This window comes from Chroicocephalus ridibundus, chromosome 9 (genome assembly GCF_963924245.1).
Source record: "Chroicocephalus ridibundus chromosome 9, bChrRid1.1, whole genome shotgun sequence".
NCBI lineage: Eukaryota > Metazoa > Chordata > Aves > Charadriiformes > Laridae > Chroicocephalus > Chroicocephalus ridibundus.
In genome coordinates, this window is record NC_086292.1 from 31,138,213 (window position 1) to 31,163,231 (window position 25,019).

The window sequence follows — 25,019 nt, forward strand, 5'->3', positions numbered from 1 at the left end:
TTCTCCAAGCTGTCTTGCACAGAACAATACAAATGATATTTCATTGCCAAGCTTCCCATTTACACTTTGCGTTCTCCTATCATAGCTGCAGTCAAAATACATCATGAAAGTATGACATACTGTCTAATACACAGGAGAGGATGGGAGAGAGGTGGAAACTTCAACAGCATTGCATACCAGTCACTTAATTAAAAATTTCTTACTGAGGCAATATGCCTTCTAAATGACCAAAAACTGAAGTTACCTGTAAGAGACCTATCTTGGGCTGAGTTTTATCAAGGAATGCAGCATACCTTTTAGCTATAAACACTGTGCTGTGTTTCTAACACGTTTGATGTCCATGTGGAAACTTCTGATAATCAAAACACACTTTACAGTTAGCACAGAGGTGGGAAAAGGAAGTTACCTTTGAGTTTTCCATTACGCCTTCAATACAATCAAAATATGAGAGATCGCTCACAGGTTCATTGGGGTTATCCAGCATTCCCTTTACTGTCTGAAATAATGAAAGATACTCTGATTATTGACAGAGCCTAAAATACTGAACTGAGAAGAACACAGACCATCACAACTACCCTGCTTATATCAGTGTAATCTTAGAACTTTGTCTCCAGCAAGCCAACAAAACTACACACTCACTGAGGGCTGACATACCGATGAGCATGTTATACACCAAATGCTACCCTACATTAACTGAACTGTGGTAACTACATATTTGTGCACTATGAATCTCTTGGAAGTACAGGCTAGTGTGGTTTACCTTGTGTTTGTGATGAGTGATTTATGGTCTATTGCTTTTTAAAAGCTATAGTCTAACTTAAAACCTTACAGTAATTAAACTGTGAGAGCAAGGTGATGGAAGGAAGAAGTCATATCTAGAAAACAGCTTCCAACTGTCTCTCATCTCTCACAGACACTACAGCAACTCTTCATTGCTGTGCTCCATCTTTAAATAACAACTTGTAAAGCAAACAATGTTCCTCCAGTAGTTGCACTACTATGGAGTCAGAAGCCCTCAGTACGTAAGGAAATAGAACAGCGAAACACAAGCCAGCACAACTTCCCCCGACATATGTTTGCTATTACTATAACACCTTCGTTAATCCTTTCAGCTGAAATTCTGGGCAAGCTTAGCTGACCCACTGGAGGTCACACAGTAAGGTCCTCTCCAAGCACAGTATTCTGGAGTCTCCAGGGAAGACTACAGAGCATACTAACAGCGTATCAAATCCAACCTGAGACACACTCTTACTACAGAAACGATACTTTTTTAGTACTTTTAAGAAGCCTTGGGGAGACTAGAAATAGTAGGCGATGAACTGGGGAAACAAAGGGAAGAGGTAAGAACTTAATCATTGCAAAAAGAAACTGGAAGTTAAGATTACTAAGAATGCTTCCCCCCAGATTTGATAGATTCCTCAGGTCATTTTGATACGAGTCTCCAGTATGGTTTCAGGACTGTGTGGTTTTGCCTTAGTTTCCCTTTTCTCAGAAATTAATCTGATTTCATCCACATAGGCTTTTCTCCCTAACTGTCCCTCTCAGGCAAATGTTTTGTGAAATTCAAGATCCTACAGGTCTTCCTTCTGCCCTTCCCAGGCTCTGCTCGCAAGCCATGCCATTGGCACAGAACCCTCTGTAATGGCTTCTTAAGGCTGTTCTGCCCCACATTTCTCCCCTAAGCTTTCAGTTTTCTGTGGCTCCTTAGCTGGGAATTCTGACCTTTCATTTCATATCCCTGCTGTTTTGCAGATCTCTCCCCATTAGTCTTTCAGGAAGTCCTGAGAAATGATGTTTCATTCCCCCTGCTTGCTCCACCCTTACTTTCTGCAGTGATTTCAGACAGCCATTACGTTATGGCCCAATTTCCAGTTTTCTCTTGCTATTATTTGGACTTGCTGCCACTCCTTTTAACTAAGGACAGAACAGTTCTAAGCTCAAGAAGCCAAGAAAGTACAAAGCAGCTCCTAGGCAAACGCCTACCAATATTTTTGGATGACGACTGTGGACTTGCATATTCCAAAAGCTCACAACATCCTGAAATGCACTTGAAATGACCTTTGTATACTTTTGATAGCCAGGGGTAGAAATAAAAAGCTTGAAGGTGTTTTATGATCTCTACACAGGGCAGTCATCCCTTGATGTTCTGACCTTGACAGCAAACAAACATTTAGTTTAATTAAAAAGATGCTGTTTCCTACTATTGTAAGCAGCTGTCTATGATCAGTGCACAGCCTTAGAATTAGGTCTTTCAACTGACCTGCTATCCACTATTTAGCCAGCCAAACATTTCACTTGTGAACCAGAACATATCTTGCAAAAACCTGTATTGACACAAATGTCATATTAGCTTGGCTGTGACAAAGCAGATACAAGGCATAAAAAAAATCTACACTAAGAAATGGCAGGGAGCGACAGGGTAAAAGACCGTAAACATCATCCAAAATGGGGATGTCGGTAACAACATTCTACAGGCAGAAAAATCAAGATTCTGAAGCTCCCTCCAGTGCACTGCTGGTAGTAGGAATGTCCACCTCATTACGATTCTTCCTTAATTCACAGTAAGTATGAATAATAAGGACTAAACTGTACCTTTTGAGGGGCAGGGAAGAGAAGACAGGGACAGGGCAGCAAATTTCATTCTGGCCAAAACTACAGGATGTTCCCAGAGGTTCTAGGCTTACCTCTTATGCAATTAAAACCCCTGCCACAGCTATCAAGTGAGAAGACAGTGACAGCAGCTAAATGAACGAAGGAAACAAACATTTGTGGCCCATTTTTATTCATAAGAACTTTTGAAATGTAGCAATACCTCCAGTTCTCTGAGTGCGTTATCACATTCCTTCTGCCCAGGAGCTTGCTGTGTGCACAGTGTGATGAGCTGGTTTATACTCTCAGTCACAGCTCTAGGGAGAATAAAAGGAAAAAGGATGTATATTAAAAGTTAAATTATTCCTTTTATTAAAACTTCTGTTCCATTAACTGTACACTGCATAAGTTTAAAAAGCTTATGTTCTACTATATTTTTTCTTTTCAGAGTTTGGGGATTAACTGTATATTAAACAGTTCACCTAGAGACCTCCTCTTTAACAAGCTTCACAGGAGCAAAAATATTCTCACTAAAGCATTTGATAGTGCTCCACACCTGAAAATCTATCCCTTCAGTGCAAACAATTGAGAAGTTAGTCCAGAAGAAACAGAAGCTTCATCTCACAGCAACAAGTGTCTGGGGCAAGGTTTTGGCTGCAGGGGTGGCCTTGGTGAGAAGAGGCCAGGGGCTGCCCCATGCCAGGCACGGCTGGTTCCAGACAGCTCCAACAGACCCACCACAGGACACAGCTGAGCCCAGCAGCCGAGCTGGTGGCACCTCTGGGAAAACATCATTAAGAAAGGGCAAAACACCACCTGGCAGCAGGCCAAGGGCAACCCACTACACTAGCACAGTGACATAACTTCGTTGCTAAAAGGTATTTTAGCACTTGTCCGGGTCTGATACTAACTGAATAATTTCTCAACTAGCACCCCACATGTCTTAAAAGACATGGAAACAAATGGACAGTATGTCAAAAAATATTTGAATGTAAAGTTATATTAAAATTATTGCTAGTAAAGTCTTGTGTCTTGTCTGACATACTGTATTACACACACACATAATCCTGCTATATATTTCTATAGTCTGTTATTGAGTTGGTTTTTTTCTCTTTAAGTAATCACTGATATTCTCCAAATCAATATGCATTGGTTCCCTCAGGTTTAAATCCTCAAACGCCAACCCCAGAGTGGAACAGGACCGCTTGGACTCTAAAAGCCACATTTGTTTTCATCAAATACAGCATATAAATACTTGGATCCTGCAGCAAACTCAGCCACTGTTGAAGTCATCTGAGGTGGTCAGAGGAAGTCAAGAAAAATGCCTCCAACAAGGAGGCCAATGCTACTGAAAAAGCTGGGACTGTCTATTATAGCTGGAACAAAGGGGGAAGACGGGAAAGAAAATGCAAGAAGATTAATCCCAGTACTGTAAAAGATAAGGAAAATAAAGAGAAGGCAAGCCATCTTATAAACAGGAAGCAAAGGAAGCTGTGCCTCTTTTTTCATTTTCATGAGAAAAAAGAAAGTAGAAATACTTGACCCTGGCCATATCATAGCAGGGAAAGAGAACAGAGCCCCGTCAAGCTTGTCACAAGCAGCCACAGAGGATTTCAGAAGGGAAATACGGTGTCTCCTTAATGTCTTAAGCACAAACTGAGAACTGATAGACTATTTACTTTTCTGATGTCTTTGTAAAGTCTTAGGTATGCAGGCACAAATGCACATGCTAACAGCATGGCAAAACAGAACATCTAAAGGCTCTGCATGGCTTGTCTCCCTTTTTGTATTACATGCTTCTACAGAAGGAATACCAGCCGAGCAGAAACTAACAACTAACTGGGCTTCACTGTGGATACTAACTTCCTCTTTGTTCCAAGCAGGACTGTTCCAACACTAAAGCAGGAATCTGTAGCAGTCTGATGCTGCAGCTGTAACAAAAGTTCGTGCAACTCCATCACTTTTAAGCAGCATGTCTTTGGTCATCTACAGTCTTCCTAGAAGCTATTTATTTCCAGGGAGACAAGATGGATGTCAGAATTTTTATATTTTTTTTAAACAAATATGACAAAGTAAAGTAGTGTAGCTTCCTTAAGAAGCCCTTTATTAAAAGAGTGGATTAATTTAAAAAAAAAAATAAAGTTATTGCTATTAGAAAGGGATGATTCCAAGGTTCAGGACAAACATCAATTACATTATCCACAAGGAAGTAACAGTCTTAGTCTTATCTTACTTCCTCTCTAGACTAATCTTTGTGGGTGTAAACATTTTGGAAGACAATATCACAAGTCACATCCACATGATCTCAGGTGTTCCTCTGATTTAACGCTGACATTTCTAGGTGTGGTATCTATCTGTCCTTCACCAGTCCCCTTCCACTTTGACATTTGAACATTCCATTTACAAACTTAGATAATTGAATAGAAAGTTAATTTGGAAAAAAAAATTGTGAAAAGGATTTGACAAAGTGAAGGAGAGGCGATTATGCAGTCAAACACTGAAATGCAGTGTTGTATTTCACGTAAAGACTCAGCACCTTGACTGAGAAACAGGGTCCACAAGACGAAATTCAGGGCGTGGTTGCCAGAATGCTTAAAGTAAGGGTATCTTCCACCAAATAAACACAGCATCTAACCCATTTAAGTGTTCTTGATCATACGCACTGTTAGTGATAGGTAGCCAAAATGTGATTTTTAAGCACATTCTGTATAAGAACACTGCTCGGTTTCTTTTCTTTGTTAGAGATTGAGAGGCTTACTGTTGGCTACTGCCTTGTCAGAACACAGATGGTAATAAAACAATAGGTAAAACACAGTAGTCCCTTTCAAAAACCCAGCCAACTCTTCAACTGCTGCTTCTTATTTCCACCAAGGAACTTAAGGAACTACTCCAAAATAAGCTGTTTTCCTCTGGCCTACTTTCATTTAAATAGAATTGCAGGTTCCAACCACTCACTTAATTGTCAATAGCAGAAAAATACATAAAGACATTATAAATATCACAGAGAAAAGCAAATATCTAAAGAAAGCAAACACATCCTTACCTTGCTGCTGCTGCTAGGAGGTTCTTGGCATTAGGAGCTCCGGGATCAACAGACAGAGATTTGGCAGCTAGTAACAACTTGCTGGAAGCCATAGAGATGCTCTTGAGGTTACCTATTACTTGAATCTGGTCCTCTTTAGTCTGCAAAGCCACAGCAGCGTAACATTAAGAGCAGAGTTTGCAATAAAGAGAGTGTGCTAAAACTGCATTTGGAAATCCAGTGTTTTTATCCAACTGAAGCCACTGACATACAAGGGATCACAGTCCGGACAAGGAGATGGACCAAAGCCTCTGTTCACCCGGACAGGTGCCTCTAGCTTCACTTTGATAACAGAAAAAGAAACCCCTATAACAAATAGCTTGGTTTCTAACAATAGCAGTATTCACATATGAGCAACGGAGAAACTTTACTACTTGTTGAACAATGCTTTTGTTGTCAAGACTCTCATGTGTCTCTGCCTGGCACAACTGATCCACATTATTCAGTCAGTGTACACTGTCTGTATTCTAGCATCCTCTGTGTAACCCACAGGCTCTCTAGCATCTAACTGGGATTACTCACAGAGAAAGATCCCTCCAGAAAGTCCTCTATCCCAAGAAAATACATTTATATAAGCCTACTTTGGTAAACGTTCTGACTTGGATGTTCTATTACATACTTTAAGCCATCGCTTGAAAAGGAAAACCTGAATATACATACAATTACAGGGAAGTACTGCATTATCACAGCAAATAGCTATGACTAGATTCTTCTGTCAACGATCATCAGAAGTGAATCCTTTCTTTCTAACAGTCTGTTCAGGTTCCTATGTAGAGATGTTGTATAATACTCGGTTTTTACTCTACATTTACAGTCTGCTTCTTCCCTCCCCTCCCCTTTTGCTGGGCATCCGAAGTACCTCGTATTGCTTCTCTTCATGGCAAATAACTAGACACCGACAGAAAGCATTCTCTTTTGAAAGATCAGCCATTAATAACTAAGATGGTTATCACCCCCTCTGTCAGCAGGATAAACAGACTGGCAAGGGCCACAAGGTCACCAGCAGCAGGACTTCTCAAGTAGCTATTTGCAGTATCATTCCTACCTTTGCCTTCATTGAATTGCCTCAAGCAAAACATTCTAAAAGTCAACGAGGTCCATGGCTAAAAAGACAGTCAGGTCCTAATTCCTGTTCAATTTCAGAGAATCAGCTGATATTTGGTGCCTAACTCAGTTCATGGATCTGGAACCTGAATGTTTAACTTTTGATGGAGAATAATCAGCAGTCATTGTCTGATCTCTCTCATCGGCTCTATGTGCGAAGCATCTGCTCCACAGGGGCACTTCATAAATTACTTTAAAGAACTGGCACACTCAAGACTTTCTGGCTAATTTTCTTTCAGCAATCATTTCTTATGTTTGCAAGTTTCTCCTACTAACTAGGGCAAAACAGTCTGCAGATTCTTTTTCTTGCAAGTCCTCCCAGCTCTCCTGGTACATGACCCTTTTTTATATGCTGATATTTGTTATGTTAAAATCATCTCCAAATGACCAGTGTAATTCAGTACACCTAAAGCCAGTAAGATAAAATGAAGGAGATATCTCTAACTTCAAATGAGCACCTAGACTACTAGGAATAAACTAGATAATACATGACAACATTCCTGATAGTTACCAAGTTCATCAGAATAGAACTCTGCCAGATTTTAAATCACTAAACAGAAGTTCAAGTGCTTGCTGTAAGATCAATGACGTTTTAGCCATCCCTCTTCAAATACTTGCTCTGCTCTGCAGCAGGTTCACACCAGCATGGACTATAGAGCAATATCGTGTCTGGATTTTAAATGCGTCTTTTCTTCCCTCTACTTAAAGCATTTGAAAATTAGCAAGGAACGGCGCTAAATTTTGAACGGTGTTCACATAAATTATGCTTCATGGTAGTTCTACCAAAATAGAAGTAACCCTTCCCATAAGCTTTGAGAAGTTCAGAACACCTTTGTACCTTCAGATATACAGCTCAAATTATTTAACAGCCCAAAGTAGACAGAGGAGTATGAACTCGTATTTTTGATTGGGCACAGGAAAAATTACCAGTGTCCTGCGTAAAACGCAAATGCTGAGTTGACTTCACTCCAGATAACGAATGACTGCTTCATAGCAAACATCACCTCTCATATTTGGATAGGCTCACACTAGAATATTGCACTGGGCTACAAGACAATCAATATACTGCACTGCAGGACACTATGCCCAAGATAACCCTTGGTCCCAGTTAGCAAGATAAAAAAAAAACCAAAAAAAAAACCTTACTTGTGCTTGGCCAGCCATTTCAATACCAGCATCAAGAAATTCATCAAAATCATCGCTGAATTTTCCAGAGGCTGCAGCCAGTTCCCCACTTTGTCCCCGTGTGGCATGGACGACTTCTCCTGCTGACTGATTCAGGTCTGCTGCTGCCTGGTTCAGTTCACTCTGAGCTTCTTGAAATGACTTAGAACTTGGAGGTAGCTGTAAGAGACCAAGTGCCATATTTTACTGTCTGTCACATCACACCAGCCCTTCACAACTGGAAATCTCAATCCACAACACTGGAAATCAAGATCACAATCTTGATCTCAAGAACACTAAATGCAATACAGATGTGAGTTTCACACACAAGCTAAAACGGAGTACTGCAAATGGACTGCTAGTGATTCAGTTATGAATGAGAATAGTCCAACTATGGGACAGCTATCAACCAGAAATCTATACAACCACCTTAGTCTCACTGTTTCTTTCAAGGGACAGACAAGTACATAAGCTTTTTGAGGGACAGAGATTACAATAGTTATTTTATGGTTCAACTACAAAATCTGAAGTGATGAACTCAGTGGCAAAAGTTGGAGAATTTTGGCCTCCAAATGATCATTCACTTCCATAAACAAGCTTTCCAGAATGCCACACAAGTATTGTCAGCTTTTCACAATGACGCTAAACTCCTGACCTGGTTTTACCAAGAGGCATTGCACAAACATATCAAAATACAATTTTGCCTTCATTCACGGGGTAACAGGATCACTGGTACGTGCAGAAAAAAAGTTGTTCAAATAATATAACCTTCCAGTAAATTACCAGGGCACAAAGGGTCTTTTTAGACATGGATTCAGTTAAACAGATGTATAACAATTCTTCTCCTTGCACAAAATGACCACAGACGCAACAAACGTTTTTTGACCAACCACAATGCTCCTTAAACTGAACTGATCGCTTCTAGGTAGAAGATGGATTATAACTTCCAAATTTTCATATTCTTCAAAATGTTAAGTCACAGCTGGCATTTTCAAAAAAACAGAATAACGGTGATCTCTGACAACTTTAATACTGCCTTCATAAACCACAGACACATTTTATCTTTCCCACAAACTAGAAGAACAGCATTTCAACCAAAGTAGCAGCTACTTAAAGTTGCATGAACTTAAACAAAACTTATACGAAATATACTTAGGGCACATTTACTACATAATAATTTGACACATGGGGAACCTAGATCTGCTTTTCTGTTCTCTGAAATTTATTTCTACATTAACACACATCTCACCGAATCAACAAGGAGCTTCTTGCTAGATTCACCAATACTCTTCAAGGCCACATCCACATCCTTTTGTCCGGGCAGACAATTCACGCAGTTATTCAAGGAGTGAGACACCGCTTTTGCCACCTACAACACATAAGTAAACACATCCACACCAAGGCAGGCTTAGAATCATAGAATCATAGGGTTGGAAGGGACCTCTGGAGATCATCTAGTCCAACCCCCCTGCCAGAGCAGGGTCACCTAGAGCAGGTTGTACAGGAACGCATCCAGGCGGGTTTTGAATGCCTCCAGAGTTGGTGATTAAGTGGTGATTTATCTAATAGGAGGCACATTCTGTAGCCAGCAATTCCTAAATTCCAACTCTAAGATGACCATTTTGAGGCTTGTGTCTTTCTTGGTTTGCTCACCTGTAGTCTAGCAGTAGTCATTATTTATGCTCACCCATTTGATAGGACAGTGTTGGCAGGGCAGTTCCCCAACTGCTCCTGGCACCTGGGATAAAGGCTGCAGCACTGCAGATAAGGAAATGCTCCTGAATTTAACCATATACTAATCACAGAAATCCTTTGAATGCTACTTTTTTCAAAGTCCTCATTAAAACAAATGTCTCCTCATAAGAAATTATTTAAAATACAGGCCAATTATAGAACTTTTCAAGCCTGTGAAAAGAACCTGTTACTCCTTGAAGTCTCCAAAAGCAGCGGTGTCACATGTGTAAAAAACATGCATTCACTTTTTGAATATAACATGAATACAGATCCTTCATTTGATAACGATCAGTTTAATTGTCGTTTCATTTGTGCAGTCAAGCAGCCTACTCAAATATGTTTTGGGTAAAAGCACTTAACTGCACCTTTGTATAAGTTTATTTTTCTAAAAGATGGTGCAAAGTATATTTCAGTCATCTGCATTGTTTAATGTAAGCATGTTGATACTATCTGATTGTTGCTGGAAGGACTAGAAAGCTGACATTCCTTGCAGCCTTGTTTTCTGTTGTTCTCTTGCATTATTTAATGCTGCGTTTCACTGGGTGTTTGATAATTCATATAATTGCTCATGTCACAACTTACCTGGGCTAATCTCTGCTGACTGTCTGCATCCCCTGGCGCAGCCAGGGCCTGCTTTGCCTCCTGAATAAGCATAGCAGAGCCTTCCATGACATCCCTTGCTGAATCCAACATCGCATGTGCTGCTACAGGGTCAGTAGTAGATGCTGCAACCCCTCGTGCTGCCTGAGCCAAAGTCTTCAAAGCCTGAGCAGTTTCTCTGGCAGCAACTCCTGTGTTCAGATTTCATCAAGGATTCTATTAGTACCCTTAAAGATGATCTTTGTATTTTATGACAGATGAATTTGCAGGTAATGATCCTATTGCAAAATAACATTGCAAATGCAGTTTAAAATAAAATCTACAAACACAAACACATTTGAAATACACAGCATCATTTGTCTAAAGAAATGCCTGTAGTGAAGCCATAAAGTAAATATTACACCCCAAAGACCATGTCCCAGGCACAGCTCTATGTCAGTGACTAAATCTTAGTGAAGCACTGAAAAAGAAGAAAATCTAAAACCTGGAAATGAGGAAAAACTCATACTCCAAGCTATGGGGGGCAAGTGATTTTCTGCAAGAACAGCGTACATGACTTCAGAGCCACAGCATCTCGGCCACTTCTAAAAATGCAACTTCAGATTTCTTAGAGAATAAACACAGCAATAGCTTAAGTTCAAGTAATTTAAAAAAATTAAAAGATATCATTAGGGATGTTCAACTTGATATAACCTAACATCAGCGTGAGTACAAGCACATAAAAATAACTGAATGAAGTCAGAGAGGATGTCATGAAATTTGTTTCTGTGGTCTGTCTGGTTTATTATTATAGGACATTCATCAGCTCTAGCTCTAAGGCATAAAACTGTATGATTACAGGTTTCTATTTTTGAAATTTAATTCAGCCCTTAATGAAAACCGATATAAAGTAGTCTTCTAAAAGACCTTAATTAGCACAGAGTCTAGTCAACAACATATGCAATTAATGTAGGTGGTATATTTTGAGTGATAATGTTAAAATCATGCTATTCCTACCAAAAGAAAGCTACAGAAAAAGTTCACATTCGCTGTACAAGACCTCTTGGTTATCCATATTTAGGCATTAAAAATAATTAGAATGTTCTAATATCCCTATTGGAAATGTTTAGAAAGCTGTGACAGCACAAGCAAAGATAACACACAAAAGTAGCCACGTTAGCATTTTAACACCAGTGCCTTTTAACATTTTCTCTTCCGATAAACTGAACATTATTAAACACAGAAGCTTTAGAAGATAATGAAAAGCAAGCAATACTACATGTCAAAGTAAAGCCAAGCCAGACAGAGAAACAGTACTGACTATGTTACAGTTACAACATTTCTATTTGACAAACCACAGAGAGCTTTCTACATTCTTAATTTAAAGAAAAATTCAGGAAAAATATATACACGTTTTGATTCCTTTATTTAGAGTACCAGTAAGCATCTTTTAAGTTGATTTAATGTATCACAGCACCACACAAAATAAAAAGGTCTGATTGTTGTGCTTTCAATTTAGTGCTGTTTTCCTCCTCTACAATGAGGTTTGCTCACCTGTAGTCTAGCACTAGTCATTATCTGAGTAAAACGTGAAAGAAACACTTACTGTGACAGTTACAGACAAGAGGGAATTATTAAATAGTGAATATAAGCCGTAAAGAATTTTTATCGGAGAGAAACAGGAGAATGTCACGATACCTGCAAACACTCAGTGCTTGCTTGAGCACGCATTTTTGCATAACAAGACAGCGTGAGATAGAAAACAGTTATATGACCTTTGAAAAGGAACTCATTGCTTTGTAGGATTTCCCAAGCAAACAGCTCTTATAATTTGATGTTAAGAGAGCTACTAGACCCAATTATTTGGTATCAGCTGCAAGTATCTGTATTCCTTTGCCAGATACCCAGTGCTAACTTCTGCATAACTGTGACAGAAACATGAGCCATCTTAATGCAATTACAACTGCTTCAAATTAAAGCAACTGTAAATTATGTAGCCCTGATGCAATTATATCCAATGAAGTGGTAATTGCCATAATGAATTTTATCAGTAACATTTAAAAAAAAATTTACAGTAGCATTTGCTCAACGGCTTACAGAAATAAGGAGACAGAACATTTTACCATCTAAGAGTAAACCTTTTTTTACAACTGCAAGGACAATTTCCTTATCAGGGCATTTTTGGTTTTTAAAAGTACAGGTGCAAAACCAAATTGCAGAATCTGTGTGCCCACATTCCCCATTGGCTTTAACTAAAACTATGCAAATGTGATCAACGAGTCAGAGAGACTAGTTGCATTACACATGTGAACTGGTAACATCTAGTAAGAAATGCAGTTTTAACCATCACCAAGCTATTCCAAGTATGTTTGCATCCGGTGCTTCAAAAAATATACAGACCCTTTTAACCTTCTGAAATAACAGAGCAACATTTCCAGTGGCACTGACCTTTAAACTGCATTACATTTTAGTTCTGTCCTTCACAGAGTTTAAGTGGCATATATTTACAAAAACAACAGATGTCTGAATTACATATAGCCACACGGCAGACTGCAACACTATTCTTTTATGAAGCACTCTAGTTACCTTAGCGATTCCTAGTAACCACAATTCTCTATCAGCATAAAAAAAAAAATGAGCAATTCCTTGATTTAAGTAGTCTGTGATAAGAAAACCTTCTGCCATGTATTTTACGGAAAGCAGAGGTTTTGCAGAGACATTATGAATAAAACACTACCTTACCTGTGTAGTGCTCGTTGCCTTGAGCAGCACAAGTTAACAACTGGGCCATTGAGGAACCAACCGCTTTGGACGTACTTCCCAGGTCCTGAGCACATTTCTCAAGCTGTGAAAAAAATTGAAAAGGACAAAATCCTTTGTTTAAGCTCAACTAAAACACACTTTTTTTTTTAAGCAGTATTAAAAAATTCCTCATTCCACAGAAACCAAGCTTTTACCTCAGCTACCAAATACACAGTTTTTCTGAAATCTGATTAGCATGTTTTCCCTGTCCAGGATGAAATAAATTAACATATTAGATATTATCATCAACAAAACTGTTTTATAATTAGCAATGGAAATCAATACCTTCATCTGAGGAGAAGGGGGTTTTTCCCAAATAAAACATGTCATTTTCTAAGCCTACCAGAAACGGTAGTCTTACAACTATTGAGCTCTCATCTTTGTCATTATTGAAAAGAAATTCTTTTTGACAAGAAAAGATTGCAACATTGCTGCTACAAAATTGTAATTTGTACAATAGAGAAGGAGGCCCTACAGTCCTATGAGTAATTCTGCCACAGAACGTGCTTTTGGAGTAGTAGGAATATATACTCTTTCTAAGAGAATTAGTGCAAAATCCTATCAGCGTTATCATTATCCAAAGCCTCATGACTTGTTTTGCCTCTAATACTTAAAATTTTTAACAGCTAACTTTGTTTGTTTGTTTTTAAATGAAGAACATCCTTCCTCAATTACAGTTTCTCCTGGGAGAGGTTTTAACTGTCCATCCACAGCCGCCATCTTCGCATCTTGCAGTTCATTTTTCAGTGTCTGGACTGTATTCAAAGCAGAATCGATTTCCATTGGGCCACATGCTTCATGAGCCTATTCAGAAATCAGATCAATAACTCTGTTAGCAGCTGTGAGACACTATCAGAAATAGTAAATGCTTCAGATATAATCTCCCCCACCCAAATTAGTGCTCTCATGACTTCGGAGGCCATTGTGGGCACTTCAAATGTTACGCATCATGGATTCCAAACTCCTGCACAATATTATTAGGTTGTGAATAAAAGAACACACTGTTAAGAGCCAGCAGGGGAATGAGATGCACTTAGCTTGCATACACATACCCTCACACTAGGCAGTCCAGATACTGAGAAAACTGCTGCAGTCCGGACTTCACCTTTGACAAACAGCCTAACTATGCAACATGACTCTAACTATGCAACATGACTGAAGTCACACTGAACCCTCTGATGTGGCAGCCCACAAGCACCAGTATCTGAGCTGGAAATTTTAACGTTAGCTCAGGTGTAGCCACCTATATGCTACAATCCTCTTTTTGGGCCTCAGTGTACACACAAAAGAGCCGACTTCCCGCTAATACCTTAAAAGCACAAGCTTTTCAGTTTTCTTGCCACTTCCCCCTCCCCTTTCTATTATGACACAGAAGCCACCTGGGAGTCTGAGCAAACTGCGCACAAAAAGCAACACTGAGACGTGAACACTGCCTGAGTGTAAGCCATTCCCCTAGGGCAGACACAGTGGGCCAAGCAGGAGCGAGCCTGTGACCACCATCCAAGCCATCTTGCTTCAGCTGATTAAAACTCATATTGGCCTACCTTCTGGGAAGCGGTTCGTAGCTCAGCTAAGCTGGTAGCAAGATTCTTCGCACACTGACTTAGCTGCATTGCTGCTGCTTGATCAGTCACAGTGGGGACTGCAGCTTTAGCAGATGCCACCATTTTACTTCCAGGCTGTTCAAAGAAGAGAAGTGAACTCAACTGGTTTTACAAGTTCATTTTCTTTAAAGAAAGTGTAGGGTTCAATAAACAAACTGCTTCCTCCATTCACACACTCTAAAACTTCTGTAATGACCATTTCATGCACTTCCCTGCTCTTTAATTATGCACTTTCTAGATCCCAGCCTTTTATTTATATGCTGCACCCTGTAATAATTCCACATTGCCGTGTCCTCTGCAGCAGGACTCATTTGTGCTTTACTAGTACTACGACTACTTCATTGGTACCAACGTCTGCCTGAGGTCTGTGAGTACTCATGTAGACGACTTCCAAATATTTAAATGTGCAGTTCTGCCATTCAGCATCCATGTGGTATGAACAAGTCCAGGTGGCACAGATGGCAAATTTGTCTCAATGTTTCTAAATATTAAACTCTGCCAAAATTCTATAAACTGAAAACTGTAATTCAAGCAATGACTCTTCACAGGCTTTGCTGTTAATACGATTCAAATACTTTGCTGATTCTCACCATCACCATGGTACACACATGCAGCCACAGGGAAGATGGATCATTTCAGTGATTATGGCATTACAGAGAATTGGTTTCTTCTATTTTTTTTCTTGTAATGTCAACAATAACCCCAATAGCTTTGTTATCAATGCTCGTTTTTTTGGTTTTTTTTTTTTTTTTTTTTTAAGATGTTTTGGAAGAAGGACAGAGTCAAATTTTGTGTTTTGTTCAAAACTTTGATCAAGACCCATTACATACGCAGGCTAGTATCTAAAAAACCATGGAAATATTTCCTCTTATTTGTGAAGAATTCTGGAGCTTGTTGCCGCAACGCTAACTTTACTTGCACTAAGAAAGGTCACAACAGCATCTCACATATTCAGACCTCTGCTTAGAAAGATGCTGAATTCTCTCCATCTTGTTCTTTAAACTCTCCCAGAAGAGAAGTGCCACAGTAATGAATGTTTCTTCTTCATACACTTTACCTTTCTTGTTACTTTTATCCTCAGTTTTGGCAGTTGTCACTCTCCACAGATTCAACATGCTTCAGCCATCTGACCTGAGGAACTAAATTCTCCTTAGCTATGGCTCACAGTCAGTGACGAACTTCTTTACATGGTTCTTAACAGCTTACTGCTTACTTATCACAAATAAAACCACACAGCACTAAAAAATGCTTTTTGCTCTGATGGAACCTAGTACAGTGATTGTTTCATTTCACCTGAAGGAAGTTCTGGCTGGAATTTATTAGAGCAAGCTGGGCACTGAGGTCTTCTGCTTGAGCTTGACTTCCTCTTACACCCTGCACCAACTGAGGAATGTGGTCTGCAACATTCTATAATAAACAAAGGGAGAAGCTTTTAGTAGATAAATAAAAACTCCAAACCCTCTGACACTAAAGCAAGCCCTCTCCCCACTCGCCTTAAAGACAACCCATATTATTCACAGGTACAATACTCTTGTGCCTTCACAGAATTTGTTTAGGATTCCATAGAACTGAATTAATACATGACAGGATTTTTCAGAGACATTCTACTTTTACTTAAGAAATCTTTATTCAGCTACTCTTGTTTAAAGATCCTACATGACAATCTACAATTTTTCTGCAAAGTTATGTACACAAAGTATCTGGAATTCCTTCCTTTGCATGTTCAAATGCCAGCAGTAGAAGTGACAGATTTTTCACAGGAATGTCTTGCTTTCAGAATAACAATGTCTTTCACCCACAGGCAACTCAGACTACTTTTCCTTGACTTCTAACAACACAAACTTCATAGCATGGCTGAAACGTTCTGAAGTGTGTATTGTTAAAACTTTATTCCTGGACTGCCCAGATTCATGCTCCTTGTCTATCCATTTAACAGTAACAGTTAGTTCAGCAGTGCAATACTAATATATTTCCCCCCCGCAAAAAGTAAGAAAGTAGGTATCAGATCTTCTCTGCTATCTAATAAATCATCATCAAGATCAAATTAGAATGAACTGTAAACAATACAGTGATTCAGCTTTTTTTTTTTTTTTTAATTCATATTGAAATAGCAGATGTCTACAACACAATCTTGAGATGTACTTGAGCTACCTTATTTAATTCCAACATTTTTTAGGAATACCACCGTGACAAGAAATAATTGCTGAATGTTAACATGGCTTTTAACGATGTCTTCTTTAATGGTTTTGTTCTCGTTCCCCACATAACTGCTCTTTCATCCAATAGAAAACCCTTTTGCATTCTATTGTCTTTTTCAATTTTTTGTTTAAATGCAATTTCTTTAAAAACCCTGAAGCAACATTAGTCAGAGCTAGAAATTAAGCTGCTAAACATAGCTTAAACACAAAAGAGAACGGCTTCTTACCAAATTCTGAATTCTAGCTTGGAATTATAAAAGTGTGCTTGACTTCACGCATACCTTGAAATCTGTGGTCTTGGCAGCTTTAACTTAAAGCTAGGAATCATGTTAACCCTATAGTAAGGTCTATAACTTATTTTTTACAGTGACATTCAAGGCCCCAGTTGCTTGTAGGTTGAACATCAGAGTAGCAGGATCAGTGTTGTTAGATGTATAATCAACTATAAAACCCATACATTAAATAAGGATTTCACTCCATTTTAGTATAAATCACTATTGCTACCCCATCCTTTGCTGTGAAAAATTCAAAAGTTGCCTTTATTCCACAGCAGACCTCAGATCCATTTCACTGCACATTCATCTGACAGCCTTCTTTGATGATCACAGAGGTACTCACCTGCTGAGCAACTGGACCCCTCCACACAGTGCTTCTAGCATAGCTGCTGACCGATTTGCAGCTAAACTGTTACTTAAAGCACTTGCTTCAGGTAAATTGGTTGTTACTCAACAAACACATGCAGAGCCTGTCCATCCTTTTTACTAAGATGTTGGCAAGGGTATGTGTAACAGGCAAGTACTACATCGTGCTTACAGTATCTCAGCTTTTCAAAGCTTTCCATACAGTAATGCATGGAAACTATGGATAATACAATAAATGACGGTTCTCCAGAATCCATACAGCTGAATGTGTGTGGTGTCGACTTTGTTGTGGGTTTTATTTTTTTTAAAATCTTCTTTTGTGGCTGCAACACTATTATAATAGAAGGTGATCTCCAGTTCACCGAATCACAGAATGATAGGGGCTGGAGAGTTATTTGTCAGTGGGTTGTGATCTGTTTACCTTACAGCTCTGCACAAGTTGCTGGTGGGCTGCTGTGTTCTTATTTGAAACAGCTGCATTCTGAGAAGCTGCAATAGTCTGAGTAGCAGCAGCTGCAGCTTGCTTAGCTGCAATCTTGGGAAAAGAAGAAACAAGAATTAAATCAGTGGTAAAAGTCTGAGTAATTCAGAGGATGAAATACGTATTATAGGAAACTTTGTTAGTAGCCACTTTGACAGATTAATACGTTATATCCATTGATTAATTTGATTTGCCTTAAGGAAACTCAAGATTGCTCTTCCCTCAAGATGAAAGTGAGCTGAACACTGTTATCCATCTCTAACTTGCTAATAAAAAGGTGGAACTAGAAGGATTCTAAGCTCTTACTCCTTCATAGTTTAGGTTGCAATATGACAAAAAGACGTCAACTACAGAGAGCAGAAATGGTGTCATCAATTAACTCCTTAGAAAGAAGGCCAGAGTAAACAGGCAAAGTACATACAGTGCTTCACATTGCTACATTAACACCTCTGACCAAAGACTCAAGGGAGCCAACTTCTACGAGACTGCTCTATGGCGAAAGCAAAGATAGTAAAATGATGCAGGGGTACAAAATTATGGTATTACTGCGTCTAAAAGCACTGAGAAGACCTTCTTCAAATATATAGGAGTCTTATCAACCTCTCCCTATTGCAATTTATCCAAGGTATTCCAAAATGTTGCACAATACTTTCCTTTAATTGGCCCACTAAATACAACCAAGCATGAAGTTCATTCTCATCATTACACATTTCACTCCTTCCAACGGCAGTACATGTTATAACAGCAAAACAAAAAGTGTCCTTTCTACAAAGCTTTCTTGCATGCAGTTAGAAAATTGAGACATCAGCCTTTATTTCCTGAAATACTCCTGATTTTTGTTTCTAGCCAGATACAGTAATTTAAATGCACTTACGGAAGGAACATGGTTACCTACTTAGATCTCCTTGTTTGTCTAATCTCATTGCACTTGAATCAGACTACTCTAAAACCACAGCTGGAAACTAGGAATTACAAAAGGCTTCTTTTATTTAAATCTGTCTTTTCTACATTTTAGCTGAGAATGGGAAGATCAAACCTTGCCTATAAGACAAACTTCAGAGATATTTTATCTTTAGAGCACAGTAAATTGCCTTTCTCCCCCTTGGCTGGGATACCAGCTATGATGTATCTTTTCACTTTCATTTCTGCTTCTTTGATTCTCTGAATAAATTACAGTCTAATTGGATATGGTGCAATTTAACATATCTCTGTATGGAAATTTACATGAAACTCTGGAAGATACACTAGTAAAAGCACCAAAAGATATTGTGTGTAAATGACAGATCATACAGATAAATTAAAATACTAATGAAGTAGTTTCAGATCAACTGTTTGAAACCTCAGCTGTTCGAAACCTCAGCTGTTCTAATTTTATGACTAAGTCACCATCAAATGCTTTCTGAGTCAAATTATTACACCAGCTTACCATATCAGTGATACGAGTTCCTCAATTTTATGAGGATTATGGTATCATATGCTGGCATCTCTAATTCCAAGCCTGGAACTCTGGAACTGAGTTTACAGTGCTATCATTCTGGGCTTAGCACTTTTCCTGAAATATGCATTTCTACTTGCTTTAAATTACCTACAGATACTCATTATCAAAACAGTAAACTGAAAATTCAACAATATCTAGTTTCCAACCTCTAATCTGTTGACAATTTTTTTCTTGATGGCATTCTGTGCAGCAGCATTCGTAGCAACCCGCAGTCCCTCTGCTGCCTCTCTCAGACGCTGCTGTTGATCCTCATTTTCAGGATTGGCTGCAGCTCCCTGCACAAAATTTCAGAGCAAAAAACATGAGTAAAAGTTACTGGAGAAAACGTGTATCATAGAATGGTTTGCGTTGGAAGGGACCTTAAAAATCATCTAGTTGCAACCCCCCCTGCCCTAGGCAGGGACACCTCCCACTAGACCAGGTTGCTCAAAGCCCCATCCAGCCTGGCTTTGAACACTTCCACGGATGGGGCACCCACAGCTTCTCTGGGCTCACCACCCTCACAGTAAAGAATTTCTTCCTAACATCCAATCTAAATCTACCTTCCTTCAGTTTGAAACCGTTACCCCTCATCCTATCATTACAATTCCTGATAAAAAGTCCCTCCCCATCTTCCCTGTAGGCCCCCATAAGGTCTCCCCTGAGCCTTCTCTTCTCCAGGCTGAACATCCCCAGTTCTCTAAGCCTGTCTTCATAGGATAAGTGCTCCAGCCCTCTGATCATCTTTGTGGTCCTTCTTTGGACTCACTCCAACAGGTCTGTGGCTTTCTTATGTTGTGGGCCACAGAGCTGGACACAGCACTCCAGGTGTGGTCTCACCAGAGTGGAGTAGACAGGCAGAATCACCTCCCTTGCCCTACTGGCCATGCCTAGGATGTGGCTGGCTTTCTGGGCTGCAAGTGCACATTGCCAGCTCATGTTGAGCTTCTCATCCACCAGCACCCCCAAGCAGGGAGAAGCTCACCACCACCTCAGGGCTGCTATCAATCCATTCTCTGTCCAGCCTGCATTTGTGCTTGGGATTGCCCTGACTGAGGTGCAAGACCTTGCACTTGATCTTGTTGAACTTTATGAGGTTGGCATGGGCCCACCTCTCAAGCCGGTCCAGGTCCCTCTGGATGGCATCCCTTCCCTCCAGTGTGTCAACTACTCCACACACCTTGGTGCTGTTGGCAAACTTGCTGAGAGTGCACTTGATTCCACTGTCCATGTTGCCAACAGAGATGTTAAACAGCACTGGTCCCAGTGCCGACCCCTGAGGAACACCACTTGTCACTGGTTTCCACTTGGACATCGAGCCGTTGACCGTAAATCTTTGAATGTAACCATCCAGCCAATTCCTTATCCACTGAATGGTCCACTCATCAAATCCATGTCTCTCCAATTTAGAGACATGGATGTCACGCGGGACAGTGTCAAATGTTTTGCACAATTCCAGGTACATGATGCCATTTGCTCTTTGCTTATCCACCAATGCTGTAACCTCACTGTAGGCTGCCACCAAATTTGTCAGACACAATTTGCCTTTAGTGAAGCCATGTTGGCTGTCACCAATTACTTCCTTATTTTCCATGTGCCTTAAGTTTCCAGGAGGATCTGCTCCATGATCTTGCCAGACACAGAGGTGAGACTGACCTGCAGTTCCCTGGGCTTTCCTTTTTTTTCCCCTTTTTTAAAAATGGGCTTTATGTTTCCCCTTTTCCAGTCAGTGTGACTTCACTGGACTGCCATGACTTCTCAAATACGATGGACTGTGGTTTGGCAATTTCATCTGCCAGATCCCTCAGGACCCACAAATGTATCTCACCAGGTCCCACAGGTTTGTGCACCTTCCGGCTCCTCAGTCTCAAACCTGATCTTCACCTACAATAGGAGGTACCTCATTCTCCCGGCCCCTGCCTTTGCCTTCTGCGACTCGGTTGGTGTGGCTAGAGGACTTGCTGGTGAAGACTGAGGCAAAAAAGTCATTAAGGACCTCAGCCTTCTCCATATCCCAGGTAACTGGGTCTCCTGCTTCCTTCCAGAGAAGGCCCACATTTTCCCTAGTCTTCCTTTTACCACCAACAAGCTTTTTCTGTTACCCTTGACATCCCTGGCCAGATTTAACTCTATCTAAGCTTTAGGTTTTCTAACCTGATCCCTGGCTGCTCGGACAATTTCTTTGTATTCCTCCCAGGCTACCCGTCCTTGCTTCCACCTTCTGTAGGGTTCCTTTTTGAGTTTGAGTTTGTCCAGGAGCTCCTTGCGGGCCTGTTCATCCATGCAGGCCCACCAGTGTTTTTGCCTAACTTCCTCTTTGTTGGGTTGCATATCAAGATGAGTATCAAGGCTTTAGTTCCAGACAGTGTCTGCTACATCACCCATTGTTTTCCTTATATTTATCTTAAGCAAAGTTAGAAGAATATTAACATGTTACTTTGAAGCCGAAAATTTATTGCTAGTGCAAGGTTGCTACTGTTTACGTTAGGTACTTTGAGGAAGGGAGTTGAACATTTGCTTCATATACTATTTTAGGTGTTGGGAAAAAGGCCTTTCTAAACTGCTTCCACTATGATCCGTAATAAAGTAATTTGATTATATGAATGTAAGCTTTGAAAAAAAAAAAACCCAACCAAAAAAACCCACAACCCCCCCAGTTTTTAAAATTCCCAAATCAATATGCCTTTCAGTAACTGCAGTTCAAACCTTGAGATGTAACGCAGTAGGTTTTTTCCATTTGAAGTCTGAGAAAGTACTGAAAAGTCAAAGATATGCTCTGTGGCCAGGCATATGGGCCTTCTAGAGCCGTAGCAGAATGGCTGGTCCTGATCTGTAAAAATAATTTAAGTGCAGGATCCAGGAAACAATTCAGAGAACATATTCCTCCCTAGTGGATTTAAATAAGTTTCTAGCACAGAAAGGAAAGAACAAGTTAGATATTTGCCTCTCTTGTGAGAATAGGGAGATGGGGGGAAACAACACAGGCAAGATACCCCATGTGGAGGAAACTGTTCCTAAGACAGAGGCAGAGTTGCTTTGTTCACGGCTTTTGTAAGAGATTGCTATGTGTTTGCTGTTCCATTTGTGTTGGTGGACTGGTACAAGACTTTGCATCACGGTGGTTATGGCTGGTGGTGACTGCCCTACTAGATGGCTTGAGTCACTACTACCCTGCACACAGGTGAGAAAAGCAGTGCAAGAAGGGTTTTTAAAGGAAAAAAAAAAGGTAACTAATAAATTGGTTTTTTTTCTGAACGTACCTAGGGTAAGTCATTAAATGAAGAACATTTACAGGATAAGAAAAACTGTCTCTACTACCAGCCAGATCCTATCTATAATAGCCCACATACCATCTCTTCTTTGTGTATAACCACACAATTTTAAGGTGACAATTTGCTCATTTTCCTGGTACCTTTGCAGCTTCAACCATGCGGGCTGTAGAATCTGCCAGGAGCTTTGCGGCAGCCAGAAGCTTCTTAGAGTTGTCCATGTCGATTTCTGCTTCAGCATCTGACCTCATAGCATTGACGAGATCAGAAGTGGCTTGAGCCAGTACTCTGGCCTGCCGGACCATTTCACCTGGGGTATACAATTACATTTTTACTTTCCTTCTCTCTACATTTCAGTTTCAAAAGTCATCTCAACAAGATGAAAATAAAGTTAGATTTGCTAAAGTATTCTTTTGACTTGAAATTGATACACAAATAGTTCATAACTTAGAAGCTTCATAAACAAAATCTTGGATTGCAACATAAATTAACAGCTACAGCGGAGATTAAGAAAAAATATTGTGCTTGCATTCTAGAGAGCAAGACAAACCCCCCAAAACAATACTTTAAGGTAATTTCGAATGTACGGTTCAGGGAAAATCCTGGCCCAGTGAAGAATAATTTTGCTTTCAAATTACAGCCAAGATTTCACTCCTTGAATAAAAATTATCCATCTTTCACCTATTGTTCTTTTGGGAAAGTTCTTTTGGGGAATTATCTTCTGTCTAATATAAACTAAATCAAGAACTCGGTCAGAAGAGACTCAGCACCAAGTAGGTAGTCTTGGCCAAAAATAAGGTGTGTATCTGAGATACTGGAGTCATGTTCTGGTCATGGTGAAGCACAGAGATGAAACAGCAATGTTTCTGAAGTAGATACATACCCTTCCTAGAGCAAATTCGTTTGGTCACAAAAACATACTCTTGAACTCCTTCTTAATAGCTTTGAACCCATAAAGCCTTTGGCTTTCTTTAGGTTATCAAATCAAGTAAGATGTGTTTGGGTCTTAGGCTTCACTCTTTTCAAATGCTCTTAAAAAAATCATGTGAAAGAAAACCAAAGCAGCATTTTTCTCATCTGTAAAGGTGACTGGTGGACTTCAGAATTAAATGCTTTCTTACCAGGCTCCTTTAGTCAGGCATAGGCAAAAAAAAATTAAAGTTTTCTAGCTGTTGTCAACTATTTCCCAGTATGCAATTTTGCAATTAAAATTTTTTACCAATAATGGCTAACTCGGCTCCCAATCCAAATATTCCACTTGAAAAAAGTCCCTTTAAATGCCCTTTCTTACAGTATTAAGCCAGTAAATCACACAGAAAGAATAACCTGCTTGGGCAACAATACAGTGGTCACTAGCCAGAGCCTCTTTGCTGTTAAAATTGCAACTGCAGGAGTGCAATGATAAGTTTGAAACACTGACTGGAATCTGAATGCCTTCTACTAAAAACTAAGTATTGCACAACAAGATATTTGACTGTGAACAGAAAATAAACACTATCCAAGATTATGTCTTTTACTGCATCCTTCTGTACTGAAGCTGAATGATAAGTGACAGCAAAAACATAAAATTTGATGTGCTTTCTTGTGCACATCTACGGTAATCACTCAGGTCTCTCATAAAGAAGATTCTAGGGTCAAAATACACTGAGAATTTCATTAATTATTTTCCTGCACATGTTCCTCTAGAAGAGTGCTGCACAGCTGAAATGACAGTTCCTTAAAAAAAAGGGATATCTGGAAGTTTTACCTCTTACATGTAACAACTAAGATGACTCTACAATAAAATATTAATTTGTTCATATCAACTGTAAGGTGAATACAGCTGTGACTGAAATATTTACTTTCCTGGCCTTGTGTTTATATAATACGAAAGAAAAGACCAAAAGCATACTACTCACTGTAACTGCTTTTAAAAACTGATCCCATTTAAACTTTCTATAAATTACCTTGATTTCAAGTTGGTACTGCCTCTTCATGGTGTTCTACTTCATAACATAACTATTGAAATTTCACCATTCTAAGTTATTTACTGGTTCTTTACTAAAAATTCATATGGAACCAGTTAAACATTATGCTTCTCAAGTTTTGGTTGGCTCTAGAAGCTGCATATTTTAGAAATGTCATAAGAAAAAGCAGAAGTGCGTATCAAAACCTACAACAAAATCTAAACATAATAAAATCAATCACTTGGAAGTATTCACTCAGGTTCCTGTCTTCCTCTTTGGAGATGAAAAATTGCTACACAATTCTTTGAAGTGAGGCAGTGGCAAAAACCAGACAAAATACTACAGTGAT

The 25,019-nt window shown here is 39.5% G+C and overlaps 1 protein-coding gene across 2 annotated transcripts in view; it reads right to left on the reverse strand.

Annotated features, from left to right (window-relative positions):
• The window catches only part of TLN2 (talin 2), a 186,820-nt gene that overhangs the window by 54,357 nt on the left and 107,444 nt on the right, over positions 1-25,019 (reverse strand). For both annotated transcript variants that reach the window (XM_063345539.1, XM_063345538.1), the window contains 13 exons: positions 22,868-23,034; positions 19,623-19,751; positions 17,919-18,032; positions 15,952-16,065; positions 14,599-14,733; positions 13,730-13,858; positions 12,995-13,097; positions 10,256-10,464; positions 9,189-9,308; positions 7,922-8,119; positions 5,633-5,772; positions 2,813-2,906; positions 407-496 (listed from right to left, as the gene is read on the reverse strand). In XM_063345539.1, the coding sequence (XP_063201609.1) occupies positions 407-496; positions 2,813-2,906; positions 5,633-5,772; positions 7,922-8,119; positions 9,189-9,308; positions 10,256-10,464; positions 12,995-13,097; positions 13,730-13,858; positions 14,599-14,733; positions 15,952-16,065; positions 17,919-18,032; positions 19,623-19,751; positions 22,868-23,034 (1,742 nt within the window). The remainder of the gene's footprint in view (positions 1-406; positions 497-2,812; positions 2,907-5,632; positions 5,773-7,921; positions 8,120-9,188; positions 9,309-10,255; positions 10,465-12,994; positions 13,098-13,729; positions 13,859-14,598; positions 14,734-15,951; positions 16,066-17,918; positions 18,033-19,622; positions 19,752-22,867; positions 23,035-25,019) is intronic.